General features: G+C 37.2%; 1 protein-coding gene across 3 annotated transcripts in view; it reads left to right on the top strand.

The window, feature by feature from the left end:
• Positions 1-490: 490 nt before the first annotated feature.
• LOC127415151 (PHD finger protein 19-like) overlaps positions 491-26,632 on the top strand; it is a 46,492-nt gene continuing 20,350 nt past the window's right edge. For all 3 annotated transcript variants that reach the window (XM_051653750.1, XM_051653749.1, XM_051653751.1), the window contains exons 1-13: positions 491-661; positions 4,808-5,013; positions 5,767-5,848; positions 6,032-6,127; positions 10,077-10,171; positions 11,831-11,979; positions 13,660-13,755; positions 15,974-16,042; positions 16,637-16,757; positions 18,135-18,202; positions 18,806-18,955; positions 22,164-22,230; positions 26,297-26,382. In XM_051653750.1, the coding sequence (XP_051509710.1) occupies positions 4,834-5,013; positions 5,767-5,848; positions 6,032-6,127; positions 10,077-10,171; positions 11,831-11,979; positions 13,660-13,755; positions 15,974-16,042; positions 16,637-16,757; positions 18,135-18,202; positions 18,806-18,955; positions 22,164-22,230; positions 26,297-26,382 (1,259 nt within the window). In that variant the 5' untranslated portion in view covers positions 491-661; positions 4,808-4,833. The remainder of the gene's footprint in view (positions 662-4,807; positions 5,014-5,766; positions 5,849-6,031; positions 6,128-10,076; positions 10,172-11,830; positions 11,980-13,659; positions 13,756-15,973; positions 16,043-16,636; positions 16,758-18,134; positions 18,203-18,805; positions 18,956-22,163; positions 22,231-26,296; positions 26,383-26,632) is intronic.

Raw genomic sequence — 26,632 nt, 5'->3', positions numbered from 1 at the left:
CTGCATCAAATAATCAAGAACTCTCAGTCATGTGGTACTCAGTAGCCTCCACTGTCCATGTTTTGTTTTGTGACCAAAAATCTTTTTTAGTCAAATTGCTTAGACCTTGGTGTCTGTCTGAATCACATGTTGGAATTGCAAAGAAATCTAAGAATAATACTTTATGCCAGCAAATATGTGTTAAAATGTAACTGGTATTTTGACAGTTGAAAGGCCAGCAAACATTAGCTTACACCAAGTATATTTAAGCTTTATAATAACTTTGTAAACGTATTTTTATATAATGCTTAACGTCTGTCTGTCTGTCTGTCTTAACACCATTTCTATAATGCAACAGTTTTTCCCAATGTCATCTTCTTCTATGACAACGTCACAGGAGCAATGCTTGTGTATGCCCCTCCTCGCGGCTGCTGCAGCTGTACTTCCTGTACGCGGATGATGATGATCGCGTTATGTTAATTACATAAGCAAAACGTAAATGATTCGCGGGAAAAGGTGAAAAAATGGCGACGCGCACAGACTGCATTTCTGCGCTGTTGCTCCTCTAAAAACTCCAGAAACTTTTTGTAAAACATCGCGAATGGGACATCGGACTGCCCGAGGAGGAGTATCTGCACTTTTTGGCGCGTTTTACCCGCGGGACTGGAGAGAAATCAAAGTGGTAATGTCAGAGCGAAATGTATTTGAATGTAACTGTACTCCAGTTCAAAAACTTCCAACATTCTAGCGCGTAACATACAGTACAACAGTGCAACAGTTTGCATTGAACTGACAAGCTTAATCACGCATATCAGACAGTTATAGCGTATCTCTATGTACGTGTATGCTGTATTTGGTTACATGTCAACTTGTCAGAAGTTTTGATAGTGCGCAAGTTTTCCACCATGCAATGATGATTTTACATATCTTAAAATCGGGAGGGATTCCGTGCAAAGATTTTGAACTGGCTATGATTTACCCTAGTAACTATGCTGTAGACTTTTGCGAAGTGGACATGACTGTAAAGTGACTTTATATTTTTCAAGCAGGCGTGCATGCTTGTATTGCTTTTCGATTCAATAGTTTTGTGTAATGTTCTGTATCAGATAAATCACTTGCATGTAAGAATCTTTTTAACTCTAGCATGAGTAAAGTATGTAATTAGCCTTTTGGTTTGATTCATTTAAATATATGTAAATCTAGTCTGGTGCATGGCAGAAGAAAAAGATCTGTCTGTGATCAGTTAAGTCTTAAGTTCACATCCTGGCGATGAGTCAACCAGCTCTCTTTCTCTTCTCCCTTTTTAACTCATCAGGGTTGAGACTGAGTCAGGCAATAGTCCCCATGTGCACTGTTGTGGTTGGAAGAGTCTCTCTGCAGTGCAACTGGATTCCTGTGGCGTTGTCAGAACCACCATGCACATATAGACCTACCTAAGAGCATGGTCCTATTTTTAAAACCACACTAATATTGTGGAATATAGAATGAGAAAGCTGAAAGTCGCCCCTGCAAACCCTTTGAATTTCCCTCAAAAGTGAATAAGTGTCTTCTTTTCTCTCTCTCTCTCTCTCTCTCTCTCTCTCCCTCTCTCTTTTTTTTAAGGATTTCCTTATGCTAAATGCACTGTGCATTTAGATTGATGGTGTTCTGCAATTATGAATTAATTGCAGGGTATCTTAAGGATTTGTTTATAATATTATGAATGATTATTATGAAATATTAACTATGACTTGCATTCATTATTTTGGAAAGACTTAAGTGGAGATAGTTCACCCAAAAATGAAAATTATCTCTTCATTTACTCACCCTCATGCCATCCCAGATGTGTATGACTTTCTTCTTCTGAACACAAACAAAGATTTTTAGAAGAATATCTCAATTATGTATGTCTTCACAATGCAAGTGAATGGTGACCAGACTTTTGTAGCTCAAACCATCACATAAAGGAAACATAAAAGTAATCCATATATCTTCAGTGGTTAAATCTATACCCTCAGAAGTGATATGATAGGTGTGAGAAAAGGATCAATATTTAAATAATGTTTTACTCTAAATCTCCACTTTCACTTTTACATCTGAAAATCGTATCTGGCACCTGGTTAGTTTCACTTTCACATCTAAAAGTGAAAGTGGAGATTTAGAGTAAAAAAGGACTTAAATGTTGTTCTGTTTCACACCCGCAACTATCAAATCACTTCTGAAGACATGGATTTAACCACTGGAGTAAGATGGATTACTATTATGTTTCCTTTATGTGATTTTTGGAGCTACAAAGGTCTGATTACCATTCACTTTCATTACAAGGACCAGCAGAGCTGAGATATTCTTCTAAAAATCTTTATTTGTGTTCTGCTGAAGAAAGAAAGTCATACACATCTGGGATGTGGTGAGTAAATTATGAGAGAATTTTCATTTTTTGGTGAACTATCCCTTTAAGACTGCAGGCAACTAAATTTGCCGAAGGCATTACTATTTTTAGATCTTTAAATGTTTTTTGGGTAAATAATGTTTTAAAAACAGCTGGCATTAAAGCAGACAACCTTAGGAAGAGCTTTAACAACTTGTTGGATAATGTCATGTGGTGGTGTTTAATTCATGCTGCCTTTTCTTGGTATTTGGTATAACGCACCTGGCAACTTTAGTGTCCAGCTGGAAAAACCCCTTATTATATCAAATCTTCCCTATAGGTTTCTATTGTATTTTCTATATAGAGATATAGCCTAGAATATTGAATATATAAAATAGAGATGTATACGCACTGGTGACTAAAATTCCTGGATTTAATTCACCCGCAACATCAACATCATACACTTAAAAATGTAAAAGAACAGCACAGTATGTTCATATGAAAGATATTCAAGTATTTGCTAGGGATGCACCGATCGAATACCTGGATCGGGATTGGCTTCAACATATTGGGTTATACTGGGTCTAATAATGTGTGTTAGTCATGGTTGTTACCATCATGCTCCAAAAATGACATAATGTAAAAGAACCATAAAAACACCATTAAAGTAGTCCATATGACTTGTGCATTTAAATCAAAGTCACTCAAAGACATGATAGTTTTGTAAATTGCAAAAGGTTGTGTTTAATAAATACATATGAGGTCTGGATGTGCAGCGCACTTCAGTAAAAGAGCGCTGCTCGTCACATACTCAAAGCACACGCAGGGCTCATGATGCGCTGATGTTTTCAGTGCTCTCAGAGCGGCCGCAATATGTCAGGACTTTGCACGAACTTCATCTCAGATGTACACTTACTGAGCACTTTATTAGGAACACTGTACACCTATTTATTTATGTGATTATCTAATCAGCCAGTTGTGTGGCAGCAGTGCAATGCATAAAATCATTCAGATATGAGTCAGGAGTTTCAGTTAATGTACACATCAACCATCAGTATAAGGAAAAAAAATTGATCTCAGTGATTTCGACCTTGGCATGCTTGTTGGTGTCAGATGGGCTGGTTTGAGTATTTCTGTAACTGTTGATCTCCTGGGATTTTCACGCACAACAGTTTCTAGAGTTTACTCAGAATGGTGCCAAAAACAAAAAAACATCCAGTGACCTGCAGTTCTGCAGATATAAATGCCTTGCTGATGAGACAGGTCAACGGAGAATGGCCAGACTGGTTTGAGCTGACAGAAAGGCTACGGTAACTCAGATAACCTCTCTGTACAATTGTAGTGAGCAAAATAGCATCTCAGAATGCTCAACACGTCGAACCTTGAGGCTGATGGGCTACAACAGCAGAAAACCACGTCGGGCACTTTATTAAGACCATAGTGTTCCTAATAAAGTGCTCACTGAGTGTAGATGCTCAATAGTTGATTTCGCTTATAACATGCATCGAGAATGCCACCGGAAGAGCATTTAACCAGATGTTGAATAAGAAGCAAATTAAACTACTGTGAGCTAGCCTACACACAACAAACTCTCAAGTCTTCCTGTAGTGTGTCACCAAAATGAGGGTTTTATTGTTAAGAATATATGACTGAAATATATTACTATTGTGTGATAAAAATCAAACATTTAATAAAATAATATAAATTACAATAATATTTAAGTTTACTAGGTTTTCAGCTGTAGTGAACAAAAAGATAGAAGTTAAAAATGAAATGTTCAAAGAGAACTGGCTTCTTGAAGACTGAGATTTTGTTGCTGCATTATCCAGTAGACTATTTTAAAGTAAAGTTTTTTTTTATAGGGTACACATTTTTTATTTAATTGTATTTGTTTTCTATTTTATAATGAAAATGTGTATTTAGAGGTTTGTGATTCTTTACATATAAAATAGTACTCCCAATCATTTCCACACCGTAAGGTATAGATATTCTAAACGTATTAAGAAAATAACAACACTGGTATTGGATCGATGTTGGTATCGGCCGATACCGAGAGTTCAGGTATCGGATTAGATCAGGAGAGAAAAAGTGATATCGGTGCATCCCTAGTATTTACATGGTTCACATGTTCATGGAAAACCTAAAAAATATAATGGAATGTTACAATTGTGACTCCCAGGCCTGAAAAAGTCATGGGAATTTCTATAGTGAATATGTATTTTTCTAGTTTTGCTCTAAAACAATTTCTCTGCTAGAAATTGCTCTGTGAGTGCAATCTCTATAAAATGATAAAAAAAAAAAAAAAAACTTTATCTAGAAAGCACGAATAACTGGAAACGCCTAGGAAATGCATTGGTGAAAAATCTGTGCATTAATAGGTTTGGCAAACATAACTTTTCTTAGTAGCGAACAGAAGTGTGATAAACTTGCATGATTTTGTTGTGTGTTGTCTTTAACTTACATTCTACTTCTGGTCTACAGGAAGTGTAGGTGTGTTTGCTGTCAGCATGTTGGAATCGGCCTGCCTGGACGGCTATTTGACAGTCGGGTCGGAACCTCTGGAAACCAAGCGCCTGCTTCCCAAAAGAGAGAAAACTTGCTGTGACCAGGAGGCCAGCTTGACCGTGGGCCAGTATGTGCTGTGCCGCTGGTCTGACGGCCTTTACTACCTGGGCAAGATCCAGAGAGTGAGTCACTGTTAGTGTAGGAATTTACTGTACATACACCTGAACTACATGAAACACAGTATGTCACTCCTGGGACCTAGCAAAAAAAAAAAAGGGATTTTTTTGGGGGGGTTTTTGAGACGTAGTGTTTGGAGCATAAAAAAACATGCAAACAAAACACACATGTATACTATATCTATCTATCTAGATTTTTGTAAATAGTTTATTCATATAATATTTTATGTCTACTGTAGAAAACAACAGGACTTCACATACAGTATTGTTGATGTATTTTGGCTTTACCTTTGAAATGGTGAGCATTTTAACGTTTACAGATTGGCCCCACTCACTTCTATTGTAATTGCCTCTCTGTAACCCAGATTTTTGCGTTGAGTAAAACAACGGGTGAGTCGAAATGAGTTTTTGTGATGATCAACATTATGCCACAAAAATGCTCTCGACTGACCTTAACTTGTATTGAACCCAGAATATTCCTTCAAGAAGATTTCCGTGAATCCAGCCCCGGGACTGTTAAAAGTGTGACATGCATGGTCTTAGGGAATTTAATAACAAAACAATGCTCTACAGCGAACAAAAATGAATTGCTTTGTCTCAAGGGAATAGATACAAAAGATATTCATGACCTAATAGCATTCATTCTTAATCATGAATAATTCATTTCACAAACATACAGTATATTTCATGTCTTTATAGTCTATGTTTGCATATCACAATACTAACATTCCTCTTCTCCATATTCCATATTGCCTATAGATGAGCACCTCAAAGCAGAGTTGCTTTGTGACGTTTGAAGACAACTCCAAGTTCTGGGTGCTTTGGAAAGACATACAACATGGTAAGTTGATCATCTCACAAAAAGATACTGAAGAAGTACCAATGATTCATTTGTTGATTAACAGGTTAAAAATCACCTGCATATGATATGTCACTGTGTTCTGTGAGATGCCAGTGTGAAAATATGGTATTACTGCTTTATAACAAGATAACCAAAGCTTTATTCTCCCCTTTTCTCTCCTAGCGGGGGTCCCTGGGGAGGAACCCAAATGCTCGGTATGTTCTGACATGTCTCTGGATCCTGGTAATGAAATCCTTATCTGTGGGAAGTGTGGAATAGGTGAGTCTTCACTCTGAGGCAGTGATGGGCGCTGCTTGCATCCTAGCTCAACATATAAGACTCAAAACCGGAATATTTCTCAGTAAAAAGCTTATTTTGTGCCTCGGGAAAGAAATTATTAATCATGAAGAACTGTTGACTCATAAACTCCCAGTTTCCCACTTGCTAAGGCAAGCATCACTATTACTGTTGCTCATGCTTGGGGTAAGGAATTTAAAGGAATATTCCAGGTTCAATACAAGTTAAGCTCAATCAACAGCATTTGTGGCATAATATTGATTTCCACAAAAATTAATTTAGACACATCCCTCCTTTTATTTAAAAAAAGCTAAAATCTTGGTTACAGTGAGGTACTTACAATAGAAGTGAATGGGGCTGATCCATAAATGTTAAAATACTCACTGTTTCAAAAGTATAGCCACAAAATTTAAACAATATGTGTGTTAACATGATTTTTGTGTAATAAAATCACTTACTAACCTTTTCTGTGAAAGTTATATCCAATTTTACAACTTCGTTGCCGTGACAAGGTCCTGCCGTAAAACCTGTAATCACTAAAAAACCGACAATTTAAACAATTTACAGCTCAAGTAACACACATTTTGACTGAAGTGCTTTTATAAAATTATTTGCTTCACATTTTTGCCTTTAAACCCTCCAAAAAATTGTCCCCTTTCCTTTCCATTGTAAATGTCTCACTGTAACATCGATTTTTGCTTTTTTTTTTAAAAGAAAAGGTGGGATGAGTCTAAATAAATTTTTGTGGTAATCAACATTATGCCACAAATGCTGTCGATTGAGTTTAACTTTTATTGAACCCTTTAAACCCCTAACACAAATTATTAAACTCATCCTGCACTGTTTTTGCTCTGGACATAAATGATTCCTCAAATCATGAAGCAGGTGTGCTATTACTTTTCTAAGTGATCAGGCTAATGACTTTTGCCTGACAGTAAAAAAAACTGCCATAGGAGGGACCTACCCAAGTCATACGGACCAGAATATCATACACTGTAAAAATAAGGGCTGAGTATTGATACAGATTTCCCGATTCAACTGGATTCGATTCCAGTTCACAAGCTCTCGATTCAATTCGATTGCAACCTTGGTTCGATTAGATTTGACATAGATTCATTTGGATACATTTGTGTTATAATGTCCATTTTGCTTATGTGACACGACTCAAACCGGCGTCTCCGGCATGGGAGGCGGGCGCGCTAACAAGGAGGCTAAAGGCTACAGCCTCTAGCGTCAGTCTCTAGTGCACCTCTTGAGGTCAGGAGAGTGAGGTTTATACACACTGCACAGCTATCTGTCAGCTGGCCACCGTTACACTTACATACACAAGAAATTCTCTGTCAGCTAATAATCTTAATTATAAAGGAACCTTATAGGCAATTCTTCTATGTACAGTTTGAAAATATTAATTTTAAAAATTATACTTTATCATTAGTTATTCATCAAATTGGTCACAATTGTGAACTTTTGAAAATGTTTCAAATTCAGTCTTTTCCATCAGTCAATTTCTTAAAATTGCATATATTATGTTGCATATATATATATATTTTGTTAAATTTTTATTGTTTACTTGCATAATTTTTACTATTTACAATTATTTACATTGATATATAGAACACGTGCATAATCGGTACTGTCTTTTTAAGACTACGCCAGCCAGTAAAGCGCATATAACGAGAGAAGACGTGCATAATTTCATTAGCGCATCCATGTGTGATTAGAAATGTTTCTTTTTTGTTGTTGTTGTTTTTAATCAACAACTGACTGTAAAAAACAGAAAGGGGATGAAAAGAGACATTATTCATTGACATATGGATCTGTGGATCTCGACTTTAGACACAGAACGAGTTCAACCATTTTTTACTTTCAACACGCAGTGAACGGATCTCTGTGCTAATATATACTATATACTAATTATACTACTCAATCAAGGGTGAGTGAAATCTGAACATTTACTAGCCAGTGGCTAATCAGCGATATTCTTAGTCGAATAGCATGAGATTTGTTTGCACATGCGAGTGATTTACTTGCATTATCGATGGTTGCCATAGAGTGAAAGATCGATCTTGGAATCAATATCAAGATCATTCAAACGAAGATCGTGATGCATCGTGAAATCGATATTTTTACCCAGCCCTAGTAAAAATGTTTTGTCAGGTAACCGAAAATGTACTTAATGTAGTAACATCTAAATTAACTGGTTTTATTGAAATAAAACAGTTAATTGAATTCTCGGTGGCCGAGGGGTGCACAACCAAATTAGCAAATCCACACGACTTAAAATACAGTGCTTAAAAATATTTATTTTCTGTTAAATTCAATGTGCTGTTGCTGTTTCCATTATGCTCTGGCTTTATTTAGTTGTGTTGTGGCTTATTTCCTTTGTGTTTTCAACTTTTATTTGCTTTGCTAATTTGGTTGTGTTGTGCACTTCTCGGCCATCATATGAATCAACCTGCCTACATTAGGTTATGTCAATGAAAGTAATTTAAGGGTTTTGATAAAATTCAAAGATTAACACATAGAGGGTTAGGTCACATTGAAAAAGCCCCTTAAAGGTGCTGTAAGCGATTTTAACCGTTCTGGAATTTCCACAAGCTGAGCCGTTGGATTAGCCACGCCCCCTCTTTCCAAAACCCAACACTCCAAAGATACCAAATGAGCTTTATTGAGACCTACACCGAGCAAAAGTGGTTGTCAAAAAGAACAGCAGCAAAACAGTGCACTCAACTGACAACTTTTATGAACAACATGTCATAAAAATGGAATAAAGCCGCAATAATTCGCAGCTACAACAGTACTATGAGAACGTGCAAAATGATTGACTGACAGAAAGCATCAGAGACAGCGGCCCGCGGACACATTTTTGTTTGCTGTTTACAAAGTCTATGCTTTTACAGAGACCAGTGAGATATCTCATGACACTTATTTCATTAATATCTTTCAGGGAGTAGGACAATTTTTTGCATATACAGTATCTTTCCATGAAAAATCGCTTACAGCACTTTAGAATACCCAAGCAACTACCTAGCAACATACTAAAAACCCAATCAGAAAAGCTTGATACATATTCCTCGAACTGATTCAATTCCGATTTCAATATGATTGGATTCTGATTCATATGGATATATTTCAGTTATGATGTCCATTTTGCTTACTGTACAAATGAATGAAATTCCCTCTTAGCGAATGCTGTAAATTATACAGGGAACCTTCTAACTTTGTACATTACAAAAAAGTTCATCTAAAAATAAAAATTAACAATAGAGTCCAAATGATTTAGTTCAATTGGTATTTATTTAAAAGATACAGTAATCAACACAACCAAAACTGAAGAAAACTAGTAATTGTAAAAGATTGGTTTTATTAGAATTGTTCAAATGAAAGATCGTAATGAATTGGAAAATCAGTATTTTTGCCCAGCCCTACAGAACACCTTAGAAACCACCCACAACACCCCTGCATTGTGGCAGTGACTTTTGCACAGGCAAGCACCATTTACATTATCTTAAGAAAATTGAACAATCTAGTTATAAAAATGTTGCTGTTATTCTGCTGTGACTTCTTATATGATGCAGTGGCTTGGGAACTTTCCATCTGTGGATATAGCTGATTAACAATGCACTTGTGAAAATGTATTTTAAAAGACTGGCTAGGAAATGTGGTTCAGTTTACATTATAAACTCCATACAGTCTATAAAGCAAATAGAGCAATTCTGTGAGTGTCTTTGATGACTTTAATGGGTTTTGGTAAGGCGGCTCTACTGTAATTACTTACTTGGGACTCAGAAGTGGCTCTCTGAAGTCTCAAGGATTAATGTAGACTTCAGCTTTGCTGTTCATATTTACACATCTTATTGGGTCGGAGTCAGTCTGTTTTTGTGCTAATATTTGCCCTCCTTCCCTCCACATGCTTGCCTTACATCTTTAGGCTACCATCAGCTCTGTCATTTGCCCCCGGTGGAGAGCTCAGCTGACCTGTCCCCATGGTTCTGCAGGAAGTGCATTTTTGCTTTAGCTGTGAGAGTAAGTCTTGCCGTTCAAGACCTCTGAATGTTGTTCATGTCTAAATCCACTACTTTCTCTTTAGTTCTGTTCCAAAACCTCCCTCCTGGAAAAACCTAAGCTGGTGCACAGGTCTTAACTTTGGTTAATCTTAAACAAGCTAAGACCAGCAAACTAGCTAAGACCAGTTTCAGTTTCCTAATGTCATTGATTTCCAGAGTAGTTTGCATTGGAGTGCATTTTTGTAATGCTCAGTTTTCGGTGGAGGAAAACGCCATTTTAGTATGGCGAAAATGTAATTAAAAAACAAAAATGTATTAGTGTGAACGTGGCCTAAAAATTGAAGTTCTTTTTTTACCTGATATAGCATCTAAGGCCATGCCCACACGAATCAAATTTTTTTTTAAACTTTGTTTTAAGTTTCCTAGCATCACATGACATAAAATTGCATTCTAGTGTGGGGCCTGGGTAGCTCAGCGAGGATTGAGGCTGACTACCACCCCTGGAGTCGCCAGTTCGAATCCCAGGGCGTGCTGAGTGACTCCAGCCAGGTCTCCTAAGTAACCAAATTGGCCCAGTTGCTAGGGAGGGTAGAGTCACATGGGGTAACCTCCTCGTGGTCACGATTAGTGGTTCTCGCTCTCAATGGGGCGCGTAGTAAATTGTGCGTGGATCGCGTAGAGTAGCATGAGCCTCCACATGCTGTGAGTCTCCGCTGTGTCATGCACAACGAGCCACGTGATAAGATGCGTGAATTGACGGTCTCAGAAGCGGAGGCAACTGAGACTTGTCCTCCACCACCCGGATTGAGGTGAGTAACCGTGCCACCACAAGGACCTACTAAGTAGTGGGAATTGGGCATTCCAAATTGGGAGAAAAGGGGATAAAATAAAAGTAAAAATAAATATTGCATTCTAGTGTGTGGATGAGAGCCGTAAAATCAATGCATTTTCAAAGGAAAAATCATTGTGAATGTGACATTATAACGTGGCACCCCTGCTTGAAACACTGAAAAAACAAAACGCTGTGCAAGATGCAGGTTTACATAGAAAAACAATTGAAAAACAGCGACGGACACAAAACGCATTCAGTGTGAACGGCCCTTCATCCTAACTGCAGTGGAACCTCATAAGCGACCAATTTGAAATGCTCTGCGTAGGGAAAAACTCTGTGCAACATACAAATAGCGCTCCTCAAACGAAGCGAACAGGAGAGTTTAACATTAGCATCTTCAAGAGCTGATGACGCAGTACTCTTAAGCATAAAAATAAAAACAAATATTGGGTAATATAGGTCATATTTAATTAAATTGAACTATTTTATGTGAAGTCTTCGGCACTGAGTGAATTGTAAAATATTTGTAATCAACATCGAAAAAAAATCTGTTGATTTAAAAAGAAATCCATTATATATATTTATTTTATTTTTTATCTAAGAAGACAGCATAATTATGCCTCCAGTTTTTTTGAACAGCCTTCGTATCCCTAATGATGCCTTAAAATGCTGCCTATGTAGGCAGAACATTAGGTTTTGGGATAGAGCCTCAGTGCCTCTTTCTCTTCTAATCCTTACAGGGCATATAAAAAGAGGTTTTCAAAGTTTTTTTTGTCGCAGATATAAATGGATTGGACCAGGGAGACTGCACCACTATGCTGACGTGTGTGTTTCTTTATGTGGCAGAAAGGGGGAGCTCTGAAGAAAGGGCCGATCTCTAAAGCGCTGCAGGCCATGAAGCAGGTGCTGAGCTATAATCCAGACGAGCTGGAGTGGGACTCTTTGCATCGTACAAACCATCAACAGTGCTACTGTTACTGTGGAGGACCTGGAGAGTGAGTCTGCTTCGTCTCACATGCTCCTTTGTCTTCTTTTTTCCCTGATACTTTTATTTTCTTTCTGTTTGTAGTCTTCTTTACTTGATTTCGCTCCCTGTCACCCTTGAGGTATAGACATAAATAGTTGTTCACTCTCCAATACTTGTCTAATGGTCTAACACATCGTCTTAAAGGAATAGTTCACCCGAAAAGGAAAATTCTGTTATAATTTACTCATTCTCATTTCAAACCTGTCTGACTTTCTTATGCAGAACACAGAAAAAAAACTTATGAACATCCCTTTCTGTCTTTTCAGTACACTGTGAAAATAACCATAGAAGCTGGCATGGTGTTAAAAAACAAACAAACAAAACTTTTCAATACAGTGGCAGTGGATATATTGACTCACATTAAAGGGGTCATGTCATGAGGAATAAAATGTTTCTACTTTAAAAACGTACTGTAAATTTCAGAAGTCAAAACTTAATCCCCAATGCAATAAAAGCATTTATTGAAACCAAGCTGCAAAAACTTCTTGTTCTCTACTTCCATGGTTACCCTACATCACGCACCCTTGGCCCCGCCCACTTGAGCTCCATTTGTTCAGAGTGAGATCAGGACAAACAAGGCCTAGTGTGGCCTAACTATTCCTAAACACCAAAGGGACTCACCCTTCTGGACTATTTTAAATAAATGTTGTATTTAAAAATGCACAGATAGATGTCTTTGACCACTTGATGCATATCTCAGGCCGCTTTTAAAAGAAGCGGTGTCAAGTTACAACTCTGAAGAGGAGATGCTCTCTGTCATTCAGCTGCTGCCTCTTGCTGTTTTGAGCACAAACGCATCATGGACACGTTCTTTCTCCCATCTGTGCTATTTTTAGTTGTTTTCCTCATGTTCAGTGTAGACAGGGTGTGAGTTTTAACGTTTGTGCTTGAGATGAACAGTTTAATATATTCGGATGCAATGTGTTGGATGTGTGTTATGTGTAAACCCTGAAATTTAGTTTTATAATGTTTTGGTGCTTATTCATTTTCTTCCGATTGAGTTTCAAATATGGCTTTAATTGAGGGGCTGCACAATGTTAGCCAATCATAACAGTAGGCGTTTACATTTAAGTTTTAAGGAGGCGCTTAGGCTAAAACTGAGCGTTTCAGACAGAGGGCCAGAGACAGGGTTAAAAATGATAATGTATTACTAAATTATGACTGTTTTAATGCAAAAAAAAAACTTTACTAACATTATCAGTGGACCTCAGGGAAGATAATAAAACTACAAAAAATTGCATTTCATGACCCCTTTAAAGCTTAAAAAGGACCTAAATGTATCGTAAGTAGTCCATACAACTTGTTTGTCATATTCCAAGTCTTCTGAAGCCATAGGTTAGGTTTTTTGGTAGTATTGAAAAGATGGAAAGGGATAATCATTAAAATTTTTTTATCTATTTATGTTCTGTAAAACAAATAAAGTCATATAGGTTTGGAACAATGAGGGTGAGTAAATTTCAGAGTTTTCATTTTTGGGTGAATTATCCCTTTAATGCAAACAAAGAGATCTGAGCACCGCTATATCAGCCCCACCTCCAGGTTTTGTTGCCGTTTGTTGTTTATGCTGAAATTAAATTGGTCTGTTAGGTCTTCGTGTTTTCTGTCTGATAAGAACTCATTAAAATTTTGTTTCTAATTTTCCCACTAGGTGGTACCTGAAAATGCTGCAGTGTTTTCGCTGTGAGCAGTGGTTTCATGAAGCGTGTACACAATGCCTGCAGGAGTCCATGATGTTTGGAGATAGGTATGTAGAAAGAAGCATGGCCATCTATTTTCTTTTTAAAGATAATTGAAATTCAAGACTTCAAAGTAATATAATACAATATAATAATACGCTTTTGCATAAATTTTACCCATATTAAATAAGAGGACAATGAAAACAACAACCAACTCTTTTGTTTTTATTTCCTCCACATCATACTTTATACGAAAATGATAATAGTTGAATCCAAAATTCACTTGTTGGTACTCAGGGTTTCAGGCAATTAACAGATATCCCTTTCAAAGCTACAAGAAATTTTTTTTGTATACACTGATGAGCCAAAACATTATGACCACTCACAAGTGAAGCAAATAATGTTGATCATCTCCTAACAAGGCCACATGTCAAGGTCTGGGTAGATTAAATGGTAAACGAACAATCAGTTCTCATAGTCAATGTGTTCAATGCAGGAGAAATTGGCAGGAGTAAAGATCTGAGCGAGGTCTTTATTGTTATGGGGCCATACAAGGGCCAAATTGTTATGGCCAGATGACTGGATCAGAGCATGTCTGAAGCCTACCGACAGTGGTCTGAGGAGGGACAAACCACAAACCGGTGACATGGTGTTGGGCACCCAAGGCTCATAGATGTGCGAGGGCAACGAAGGCTATCCCGTCTTGTCCGAACCGACAGAATGTCTGCTGTGGCACAAGTCATAGAAAATTTAAATGATGGTTATTGGAGGAATGTGTCACAACACAGTGCATTGCACCCTGCTGTGTATGGGGCTGCGTAGCTGTAGACTGGTCAGAGTGCCCATGATGACCCCTGTCTATCATCAAAAGCACCTACAATGGGCACGTGAACATCGGAACTGGACCTTGGAGCAGTGGAAGAAGGTCGTCTGGTCCGATGAGTCCTGTTTTCTTTCACATCACGTGGACGGCTGTGTACGTGTTCGCTGTTTACCTGGGAAAGTGATGGCACCAGGATGCACTGTGGGATGACAAACCGGTGGAGGAAGTGTAATGCTCTGGGCAATGTTCTGCGGTGAAACCCTGGGTCCGGCCATTCATGTGAACGTCAATTTGACAAGTGCCACCTGGCTAAACATTGTTGCAGACCAGTTAAATTCCTTCATAACAATGGAATTCCCTGATGGCATTGGCCTCTGTCAGCAGGATAATGTGCCCAACCACTCTGCACACATTTTTCGGGAATGGTTTGAGGAACAGGATGAAGAGTTCAAGGTGTTTCCCTGGCCTCCAAATTCCCAATCTCAATACGATTGAGCATCTGTAGGATGTGCTGGACCAACAAGTCCGATCCACAGCAGATTCCCCTCGCAACTTACAGGACTTGAAGGATCTGCTGCTAATGTCTTGGTGCCAGATACCACAGGACACCTTCAGGAGTCTTGTAGAGTCCATGCCTTGGCGGGTCGGCGCTTTTTTGGCGGCACGCGAAGAACCAAAATCATATTAGGCAGGTGGCCATAATGTTTTGGCTCATCGGTGTATAGAGTAGATTACAGATCTGTTTTCAGGTTCCAATGAATTACAATGCAAATAGCGGATATTTAGGAAAAGCACAAACAATATCATCCCAATATTTAATCAATCTTTTACATGACCAGTTTTTTTTTTCTCTACAATGATGTTCCAAGCTTATGACAATCCAATCATTTCATCACATTTACATTTTTGGCGTCCTAAAATATCTAAATATACATTTACATGTTGTATACTAATAATTATAATAATACATTGAACACTGTAATAATATATGTATAATTCTTTCCAATTATTAGAACATGTAACTTGACAGAGTTGTTCTTTCAATTGTTCCTTAATGTACACAGTTATAAAATTACTAAATAAATAAAATAAAAATGATTATGAACCCATAATTCAATATCTTGTCAACATCCTCAACTATGGATTTCTGATCCTTTACTTCCCTGGAAATCAATAATCTTTGACTTTTAATACAATTGAGATACACTAGCTTTTCAGAAAGATCAGCGAATGTGATTACTAAAGTCAAAATTATATTTGCAACATGCTATCATTAATGATTAGTTATTATTTTGACAAACATAATGTAGCGTCCCCCATATGTGTTGGCATGCAGTTGGAGATTTTTAAAAGCTTAAAATTACAGAGTTGAAAACTATATTTCTTTGTACGCAGCACCATTTGAACCCCTTAAATGTGTAGAGTTTAAATTACTTCACTGTTTTCTGTCTTTTACCTCTTAGGTTTTACTTGTTCATTTGTGCGGTGTGCAATAAAGGAGTGGAATACATCAAGCGGCTGGCTCTCAGATGGTAAATAGCAGCACTCTCGTTTTCCCTCAAGAATGATTGAGCCCCAATCCATGTAAGAATTATGTAGTCAAAGTGTCGGTCTGTGATTTATGCGGGCCGGAGCTCTCCATCCATGAGCTTTCTCTAGAGCACCCAGCTATTTCAGGAAGACTGTGTGTTGCATTTTTTTTTTTTTTTTTTTTCAGCATAGAGTTGTCTGGACATTGATTCCGTTTTTTTGTCCCAAATGAGAAATAGCCGTTTAAACCAAAGATTTGGCTCAGAGAGGATTTCTTATGATAGTAGGGGATTACTGTTGAAATACACTGAGCTGGATGTGTTGGATATTTAGGTGTGAAGCCAGTCTCGGTTCAGACTTAAGCTTTATCCTTCTTAAAAAGTCTGGTGTGTTAAAATGGACCTTGCCTTGTGAGCAGAAAGGCTTTCTATTTAACATTTCGCATGTGACACTTAATGCAGATAGATATTTGCTGTGGCCTTTAATCTAAAAGCGTTTTTGCTTTAGGCCTAAAACTCAAGAGCATTAAGTGTCATTTCCCATGACATTTTCTCTCTTTTTAGGTTTTTAAATTCAACTTATTTTTCTATTTGCAGGGTGGATGTCGTCCATCTCGCCCTGTACAACCTTGGAGTTCAGAGTAAGAAAAAATACTTTGAACTGGAAGAGATCCTTGCCTTCATCAGTAACAACTGGGAGCATTTCCAGCTGGGCAAGGTGATAGCTTTTTATCCAGAACATTTTCAGAAATAGATTTAAAGGTGAAATTTGTAGTTTTTTCAATGTTAAAGCAATAGTTCACCTAAAAATGAAAATTCTGTCATTATTTACGCATCCTCATGTCGTTGCAAACCTTTATGACTTTCTTTCTTACAGTATGTGGAACACAAAAGATGTTTGAATGAAAATCAAGTGTCGTGACAGTACGGTGGCAGTTGATACTGACTCAATTTAAAGCTTCAAAAATAACCCAAAAGTATTGTGAAAGTAGTCCATGTGACTCATGCATCATATTCCAAGTCTTCTGAAGGCATGCGATTGGTTTTGTTTGGAAACAACTCAAAATGTAAGTGATTTTTTCAGCGGAAATCTTGATGTTGCGTGTACATGCGCGCTACAAAAGAAGCTCATTTACACGGTTTCAAATTGTTTTTAGTGCTGATAAAGTTCTTGCGTAAGCATGCAAGTAAGCATGCAAGTTTTCTCATTATGCACGAGCCACATGGGCTACTTTTATGATACTTTTAGGTGCTTTTGTAGGCTTAAAACCAAAATATAACTCCTTTTCACTATAAATCTGGACATTGCAGCCTCCTTGGCGCAATCATGATTTGAAGCTTGCAGATTTAGTTATATTTTGGCCCGTTTGTCACACGAAAACGATCGTTTAATTTCAGAACATTTGGATTAAACCACTGGAGTCGTATGGATTACCTTTATATTGCTACATTTTATGCTGTTAGACCCCATTGACTTGCATTGTGTGGATATATTCACATCATATCTCCATCAAAATATCTTCGTTTGTGTTCCGCAGAAGACAAAAGGTCATACAAGTTTGAGACGGCATAAAGGTGAGTAAATGAAGAGAGAATTATCATTTTTGGGTGAACTATTAAAATTTACTAGTAGTAATTTAATGCCACTAGCGACATGGAAATCACACATTTCACCGCTAAACACAGTGAAATTCATTTATATTGTAGAAAATGTTTGTAATTGCTAAGTATTCAGGAAATACATCAGTTAACCAGTTCCTTTGGAACGAATGGACAGTGAAAATTTACTTTTTTTTTTTTTTTATGTTTTTTTTTTTTTTTATGTTTTTTTTTATTTGCTACATCCTTATTTGTCATTTTAATCTTTTATTTGTTATTATGTGTAATTTTGAGAAAACAGTTTTGCTAAACTGCACACACTTCTCTGTGTGGAAGACTTAACAAGCACAACAAAACCTGTGGGCTTCATTTGTCTTCATTGAAACATGACAGCTCATGGTTTCCAGGCAAAAGATACGACTTACAAAAACGCCATACCACACATGCAGTTCTTCTCAAAGACTCTCATTGTTTTTACTGATTTCTACACCTTCAGCTCTCCAATACCCCTCCATCTGAAAGAGGCCAGTTTATTCTTGATGCCCTCAACAACTATAAAAGCAAGTAAGAGATTGTTTTCTTTTTCCTCTCACTGACATGAAGCTAAGTGTGATTACGAAAAAAATAACATTCCTTTTTTAAATTAAAGGGATAGATCACCCAAAATAGCAAATTCTGTCATCATTTACTCACCCTAATGTTGTTCCAAACATGTATGACTTTCTGTCTTCCGTGGAACGTACAAGATGTTTGGCTGAATGAGAAGTCTCAGTCACCATTCACTTTCACGGCATCTTTTTCCATACAATGCAGTGAATGGTGACTGAGACTGATCATTCTACCTAACATCTCCTTTTGTGTTCAATGGAAAAAAGAAAGTCATATGGGTTTGGAACAACATGAACATGAGTAAATGATGACTGAATTTTTATTTTGGGGTGAACTATCACTTTTAGGTGCAGTTAAATGTTTTGTTTAGGTTTTGCTGGCTGATGCAACAGTGATTTGGGACTTTTGTTTTTGGATTTATAGCTAATAGACATTAACTAAACCTTTAAGCATATACAGCATGAATGCCTCTTGTTGTTCTTGTATGGGTTTGTTTGTTTTTTTGGCACTGATAAACTCTAATGATTTTAGGTCTCAATAATAGAGCTTTTGTTCCAGGTTTCTCTGTGGGAAGGAGATCAAGAAGAGGAAATGCATTTTCCGACTAAGGACAAGAGTTCCACCGAACCCCCCCTCTAAATTGTTCCCAGAGAAAGCCCAGTACAGTGAGGGTCACAGGGGCCGCAAGAAAGGGGCTAGCAGAAACAGGTAAGTTACTTTTGTTTAATTATTAGTGCCTCTGATTTTTATAAATGATGATATTTTAAGGATACTTTGATCCATTATTTGATAGATTTATTGACTCATTGAGTTAGATTGACTACTCTGAATCAGTTTAATAACTTCACAAACCAATAACTCTGGAGTTCAAGACTGATTTTTGATTCTTTTTGTTCAGACTACACTGGTTGCACTGTATGTTTTTTGTTGGACGCAACCAGACAATGCAGTAGAAAGATGCGTTATCTATTTACAGTATTTTTGTTTAATTATTATTATTTAAATAATTTATGATTATTTAAAAACTTATCAAAATCAGTTCTGCAAGCTTACAATTTGGCTAAAACATAATTTCTTTTGCTGTGGTGCTGTAGATTCAGCAGAAAAATTCAATCACAAAAAAATTAATCTACATTGGAACAGCTTTATGAATTATTGGAACAAGACTTTATGAAACACTCTCCATGACCACATACTTTGGAAACAATGATGTTAGGAAAGGCAAAACCAAAAGTTTTCAACCAAAAACGTATTAGTTTAGACGTGGCCTCAGATATTTAAGAACTGTTAACGGAACCGGACTTCATGAAAATCGTTAGAATGGATCCAGTTCTGAATAAGATTACATTTTCAATGCGCTGTCTAATTATGGTAATGTTTGACAAGCATTAATCATTGTGTAGTTAAATGTTAAAATCAAACTCCAGCTGTCTCTTAAGAAGTGACTGGTTGCATCACATCTAGGAAGACAAGGAAATTGTTTGACTTGACAGTGTTGCTTTGAAGTGCATTGAGTGGCATTGAACTGGAAATGAGGGATGTAATTATAGCATGAATTTCTTGTCTGTCCTTCTTCACTCTTTTTTTTTTTTTTTTTTTTTTTTGGATTTTTCCCCTTTTTTCTCCCAATTTGGAATGCCCAATTCCCAATGTGCTTTTAAGTCCTTGTGGTTGCATAGTGATTCACCTCAGTCCGGGTGGTGGAGGACGAATCCTATTTGCCTCTGCATCTGAGACTGTCAACCCGTGCATCTTATCATGTGGTTTGTTGAGCGTGTTGCCATGGAGATATAGTGCATGTGGAGGCTTCACACCATCCACCGAGGCATCCACGCTTAACTCACCATGCGCCCCTCCGAGAATGAGCCACATTATAGCGACCACGAGGAGTTTACCCCATGTGAATCTACCCTCCCTAGCAACCGGGCCAATTTGGTTGCTTAAGAGACCTGGCTGGAGTCACTCAGCACGCCCTGGGATTCGAACTAGTGAGCTAGCGAACTCCAGGGGTGGTAGCCAACGTATTTTACCACTGAGCTACCCAGGCACCCCCTTCTTCACTCTTGCTAGTTTTAAAGATTTGTCATGATAAATCCAGCTCTCCTGTCTGCTGTAATCAAACACTTCTGAGATTGGAAGGGCCAGCACTCTAATGATTGAGATAAAGGATATATAACTACAGGAGAAGTTAATGCCGGCTCATGTCATTGTAAAAGGACTGTTTCACGTGGCATACTTTTTAAATTGTGACACATAATAATTGCTTGTGCTGTTAACATTTTAGTTAGGCTAAATGAGCATTGGAATTTTGAATGTGTGCCAAGCACTGATGAAGACTTATGGGCCACTTAGACCGATCGCATTCTTGGACTGGTTTTAAAGGTTGAATTTTCTTTTAAATTGAGATTGCCTTTAAATTGAGCTTTATAATACCGACAGTACCACAATTTTTCATTAAATTCAGTTGTATGCACATTTCCCTAATGCTTATACAGCGAGATGCTTATTAGAGCAATCCAGTGCAATGTATTCAAGACACAACCGCTAAAGAAACTCTTCACTCCGAACGTGTCCGTCTTTTTCTATGTAAGCATGCGCTAGACGGACGTTTTTGACACCATGTTTGATGGTGTTTTTTTCAGCGTCTTGTGAATAAAAGCTACATTTCTGCAAATTAAAAAATCGAGAGGCCTATTAATTTCGTTGACTCCAAAATATGATTATGATTAAGAACCTGCCGAAATATGGCATTGTATCTTATGGTTATTAAAAAACTTGCAGCTATCTGTTTTTAGGCAGATAGTTGCAAATAAACGAGATATCCTCATGTTTGACAAACTAATTACAGTATGATGCACACAGATGTTATACACACCCCAAAATGTTTGGTATGTCTGAATCCTCTGTATTCATAAAACAGTAAGCGAGAAATACCCGGATAACCTACTATTTCCGGCAAGATTCTGAAGTGCGAATGATTGGACACTTCACAATCCCATAATGCCTCGGTAGCTGAGAGGACGTAAGATTCAAAACGCTGGATTTAGAAGTCAGAATAAGAAGATGAAATATGAAGAATTAATTTACTGCATTACTGTTTTTGTCTAGCTGGCAGGGCAGAAAAGGGTTATTTGAGAGTACTGGTCTGTTCACTTATAGTGCTTGTCGTAATGTTGTGCGGTGTTTGGAACCGTTGTTTATATTGAAATGCTCCCTCACCTGACTTTATCAAGCCTGCTTCACGGGTGCGCTTCAGTGGTCGCGTTCACACGGATATGAAATGCTGCACAGCTTATAGTGCGCGTTCAAGCCATATTTCATTTCAGATGACTGTACGCACTGTTCCACGAGTGCACCTCATTACCTGTCATTTCTTGACACTGCTTCAGTTCCCGCTCCGATTTAAACCAACTAAGTTCTGTCTGGTGGTATTGAATGCCCACATCCAACTTTGGAGCTGGCCAATCATTGTGAAGATTTTGGGGTGGCACCTGGGATGGCCAATGGAGCGAACTTTCAGACAGCACTTATTTAAGGGTCATTGAAGTATGCATATACATTAAAAAATATTAAATCACTTATACTCTCTACTTTTCAAATAAGCTATAGTATTTGTAATGCAAAAATAAACAAAAGATTTTAAAACAAAAAGATTAATTAAAAACGAAGTGCCGCATCAATGCCATGCATTTATTTATTTTTTTTCTATTTTTTCCCCTCGTCATCTATGGCAAGGTGGGCCAAATCACAGGCCCGCGGGCCCTAGTTTGGACACCTCTGGTTTAGATCCTCAAATCTGTAATGACATGTTTAGTGGGTGGAGATGATGCATTGATTGACAGTTTTAGATAGGTAGTTGTGTTGTCATTATGCTTAATTATGGTGATTGGATGTTTCTCATTTTCTGCTGTTGCAGTAATTCTGTTCCTGCAGAGAAGAGGAAGAAGAGGTCCAAATGGCTGCTGGAGGATGCGATTCCTAATGTAAGCCTTTCACTCAGAATACTGGGGTAACATTTTACAGAATTGAGTTTTAAAGGGATAGTTCAAAATATAAAATTATGTCATTATTTACTCACCCTCATGTTGTTCCAAACACATATGTCTCTCTATCCTGTTCCCCAGAAGAATAAAAATAATACGAATTTGGAACAATATAAAAAGTGACTTAATTTTCAGTTTTGGGTGAACTGTTTCTTTAATAAAAACTAGAAAGTCTCTCCAGCTGTTTAACATGACCTTTCCTTTTCTATTAAATTGTGTGTTCTGGTGTTATGGTTTGTAAGTCTAAAGGTTTCTAAGATAGAAAAAAGGATTCTGATCCTTGCGACAAAGTCGCAAAGTCAGTAGTACATACCAAAAACAAAAAATATTCAAGAACATTCCTAAGTACTATATCAGTCTTTATTACATTGAAATTCTGTGAAATTTAAGGAATAGTTCATCCACAAATAAAAATTCTGTCATCATTTACTCACCCTCATGTTGTTCCAAACCCATATGAATCTATTTTATCAGTGGAGCACAAAAGAATATGTTAGGTAGAATGTTAACCTCAGTCACCATTGATTTCCATTGTATGAAAAAGATGTAAGGAAAGTGAAGGGTGACTGAGATTGTCATTTAACCTAACATCTCCTTTTCGGTTCCACGGAACTAAGTCAGTCGTACAGGTTTAAAAAAAAATAAGGGTGAGTATATTATGATAGAATTTTTATTTTTGGGTGAACTATCCCTTTAAATATGGCATCTACTTTGACTAAAGTCTATGGAAGATCAGAGAGTCAAATGCATTTGGAGTTATGTATAAAACCAAACCTCATCAGAATTATAGGCTAATTGCATTACTTTGATAACAAAGGCATGATTAGGGACCATTTAATAACTCTGAGGTATTCGAATTTGCTGATTTTGAGTTCTTTACCGTACACCCACAAAATCCATAAATAATGCAGTTTGTGTAGTCCTTTTAAAATTAGATTCTTGAAAAGGATAAAAGAAGTGTTGCACTGCTGAGACTATATATGACCTCTTAGTGCTAACCTGAAGATTGTCTTCTACCACTTTTTTAAGCTTCTGCAATCCCTGGATGGTTAGCTGAATTAATTACTTTTTATTCCAGCAATTTTTCCACAAAGTTTCTAATGTATTGACTACTTTGTTGACTTAAAGCCATTTTAAACATGACTTGTGTGAAGTTTACTCTTCGATATCTTCACCTGCCTCCCTTCATCTGTCTCTCACATCACTCTGCACCACAGTGTGTGATTTTCTTTTTTTCCCTCTGACTTCTCCCATGCAGTCCTTGCATTTCTCCTTTTCTTTTTATGTCTTGTTCTGTCTCTTTCTCACATTTTCCTTTCTCCCTCCCCTTCTCTCTCTCAGTGTTGAGCTACTCTTACAGTTTCACTACAGAATATCTGTGGTTGAAACCTAAAAAGGAACATTTTACGTCAGTTGTGTTTCGGCACTGCTCTTCTGCACGGATGAGTCTCATGTGTTGAGGTTACCTGAACTTTGCTTGTGATCACTCTGAGATATTCTCTGAGATATTCACCTGCAGAGCTGGAGGCATGATGTCCTATTTTCACGTTGATATTATGTTTTTCATTTAAAGATTTATAACCAAGATATTACTTGCTTTAGGGAAGATAAACACTCTTATGTATATACTTTAATGTGACTATTCAAGTGTTTTATCCACCACACATTAATGTTTGTACAAATTTAAACAATAGCAATTAGCAATTCATATGCTGCATCCTAATATCCACACTTCCCTACTATATAGTATGCCAAAAACAGTAGGGCCTATGCCAATGGATTGGTATGTTTGAATCCTCTGTATTCATAAAACAGTAAGCGAGAAATACCTTCATCAAGTACAGTACGTATTCTGACAGTACGTGATTTCAGATGCAGGGATGGATAACAAAAGTGACATAAACTAAAGCCTATTAGCTTTTTTTTCTTTAAAAGGTTTAGCTCTTTAATATGTCCCAAACGTCATATTTCAATAGGAAAAACAACAACACAGGAAAGAGAACTGTGCTCATTGAGTGATTTCATGGAGTCTTTAAAATCCAGTCAAGCTACACTTTTGAAATGGTACTGGGTAGAGTACTTCTTAAATTTAACCAGGTACTGATTACAAATTACACAACTTAAATTGTAATCCTTTATGTAATCTTTTAGATTACACTTTTTAAGTTTACTGATTATTTCTGTATCACCCATTTCATATTTTGATGAAAATCTAAACATTAATTTTAAATGTATTAAGTACCAATTAACAATCCTATGATTAAATATTAGTAAACATAAAATCATACAGAAACTTTCTTTTTGTTAGTTGCTGAGTAAAAAAAGAAAGGTGCTTAAAGAGTCATAAAATTACAGTTACTCGAGATAAAAGACAATGATAACATGCTTAAAACATTTTTATTTAGGAAATCAGTAATAGGGATTGGACTTTTTATTATTATCCAGCTTTGAAATCAATAATGAGAGAATGTTTCTAGATATGATGTAGAGTTGTATAATTTGTACCTCCCCATAATTATTCATGAGAAGGTGTGGCCTTAACCTCAGACTTTTTCTGCCAGCATGGGCAGAAGTGCATTTGTATGGTGCAAAAGCACAAAGTTGTATCAAATAGCACTAAAAGCTCCTTTCTCCATCATTTTATCACTGACAAGGAAGCGCTGTCAGAGATTCTTTAATTTATTGAGATAACCTCCACGGCTCTATCATACTAGCGTGTTACGACAGTAACTAGCGTGTTACGACAGTACCGTTTTTAGAATGTCTTTGGGACCGCTGCGTTATGCTGTTTCATGGAAAGCTTGTAGGCTCCTCTTGGTAGAAAAGCTCTGGTGCTGTTGTGTGTCTGTTTGTGGTGTGTGCATCAGTGTAATGACTCCAGGTGGACACATTACATAGTTTCAGCCCTCGAAACCAGTGTTTATTCTGTATTAACAGTAAATGCGTTAATCACGATTAAGAAAAATGAACGCGTTGGCTTGACAAGAGCTTTGAAATTTCGATGCAATGCCCAAAAATTTGTGGATTGTATGAAGCACTTTCAATGTAATGTTTCAATCAGTTTTGCTAGCTACATACACACATGGCAAGATGTGAGATACAAATATTTAAAATACAGACCATTCTTTTAAAATTTAGGAGCATAATTAGTAAATTACACACTAGTTATTGGCTTTGGCTGATTGGTGATGTAATCAAGAATGTAATCATATAATCCATAAAAATGTAACTATAATCTGATTACGCACATCATAAAATGTCATATAATCAAATTACAAGTACTTCTGATAATCTTGATAATATGTAATGCGCTACTACCCAGCATTGCTATTCGCTACTAAAAAGAAGACATACAGGGGGGTTATTTGCAAGTGCAAATTTTGTCTACACTGGTTTAGTGCCCGATTTAATAAAGGAATTATGCAGATCAGGTAACGGTTTAAACGCACCCACAAAATTGCTGCTGAATGCAATTTGTACACACAATTCCGATCTTGTGGGCCGATTTTGAGTGCTGTATTGCGAAGGATGGTGCAGACCACTGTATCTGACACACTTTAGGAGGACTGTGATCCAGACACCTGAATCATCTCTTTAAAATGCAGAAAGTGCGCTTGACTACAATGCACATCTGTTTGTTACTGAAAAAGCTACACTATTTTAAAAACAGTTGAGCTACTTTCATGACACTGAAAAATGTAGCTAAATTAGTAGCGTTTCTACAAGTTAGTTACTCCCCAACTCTGCCCTCTCATTCTGTCTTTCTGCATTTTCTAAAAAGGATTACATTCATCCTCTGAAGCACTTAACTGACAAATTCTTCCGAGAGGTCTCGACCCAGGCAGCATGGCTTATAATGCCATGGGCAACTTCAAAGACAGCATTAGAGTGTCTTTAATGACCATGATGACTGTTATCATCATAATCAAATTATTGATAAATGAGTCGATGGAGTGTAATGAATTTTAAAATTGTATTTCATATTGTGTTTCTAATGTCAACACAGAATGACCTCACTTCCACCTGGGGCACCAATCATCACATGGCCAACATCTTTGACTTCACGCTGGACGAGCTGCAGAGTTTAAAGAGGTGAACTGAACTTTATTGGCAATAAACACTCTAAACGCAAGTTAAGGCATGTTCACACCAACTCCTATTTACAAGATATTTACCAGTATTTTTTATATGTACAGCAAGATGCATAAATGGTACTGTAACTTTATAGGGATAGTTCACTCAAAAATGAAAATTCTCTCATCATTTACTCACCCTCATGCCGTCCCAGATGTATATGACTTCCTTTCTTCAACAGAACGCATTTGAAGAAAAATATCTCAGC

The sequence above is a fragment of the Myxocyprinus asiaticus genome, chromosome 24, assembly GCF_019703515.2.
Source record: "Myxocyprinus asiaticus isolate MX2 ecotype Aquarium Trade chromosome 24, UBuf_Myxa_2, whole genome shotgun sequence".
Classification (NCBI taxonomy): domain Eukaryota; kingdom Metazoa; phylum Chordata; class Actinopteri; order Cypriniformes; family Catostomidae; genus Myxocyprinus; species Myxocyprinus asiaticus.
The sequence above is the reverse complement of the archived record's forward strand: the minus strand, read 5'-3'. Positions and strand labels throughout refer to the sequence as shown.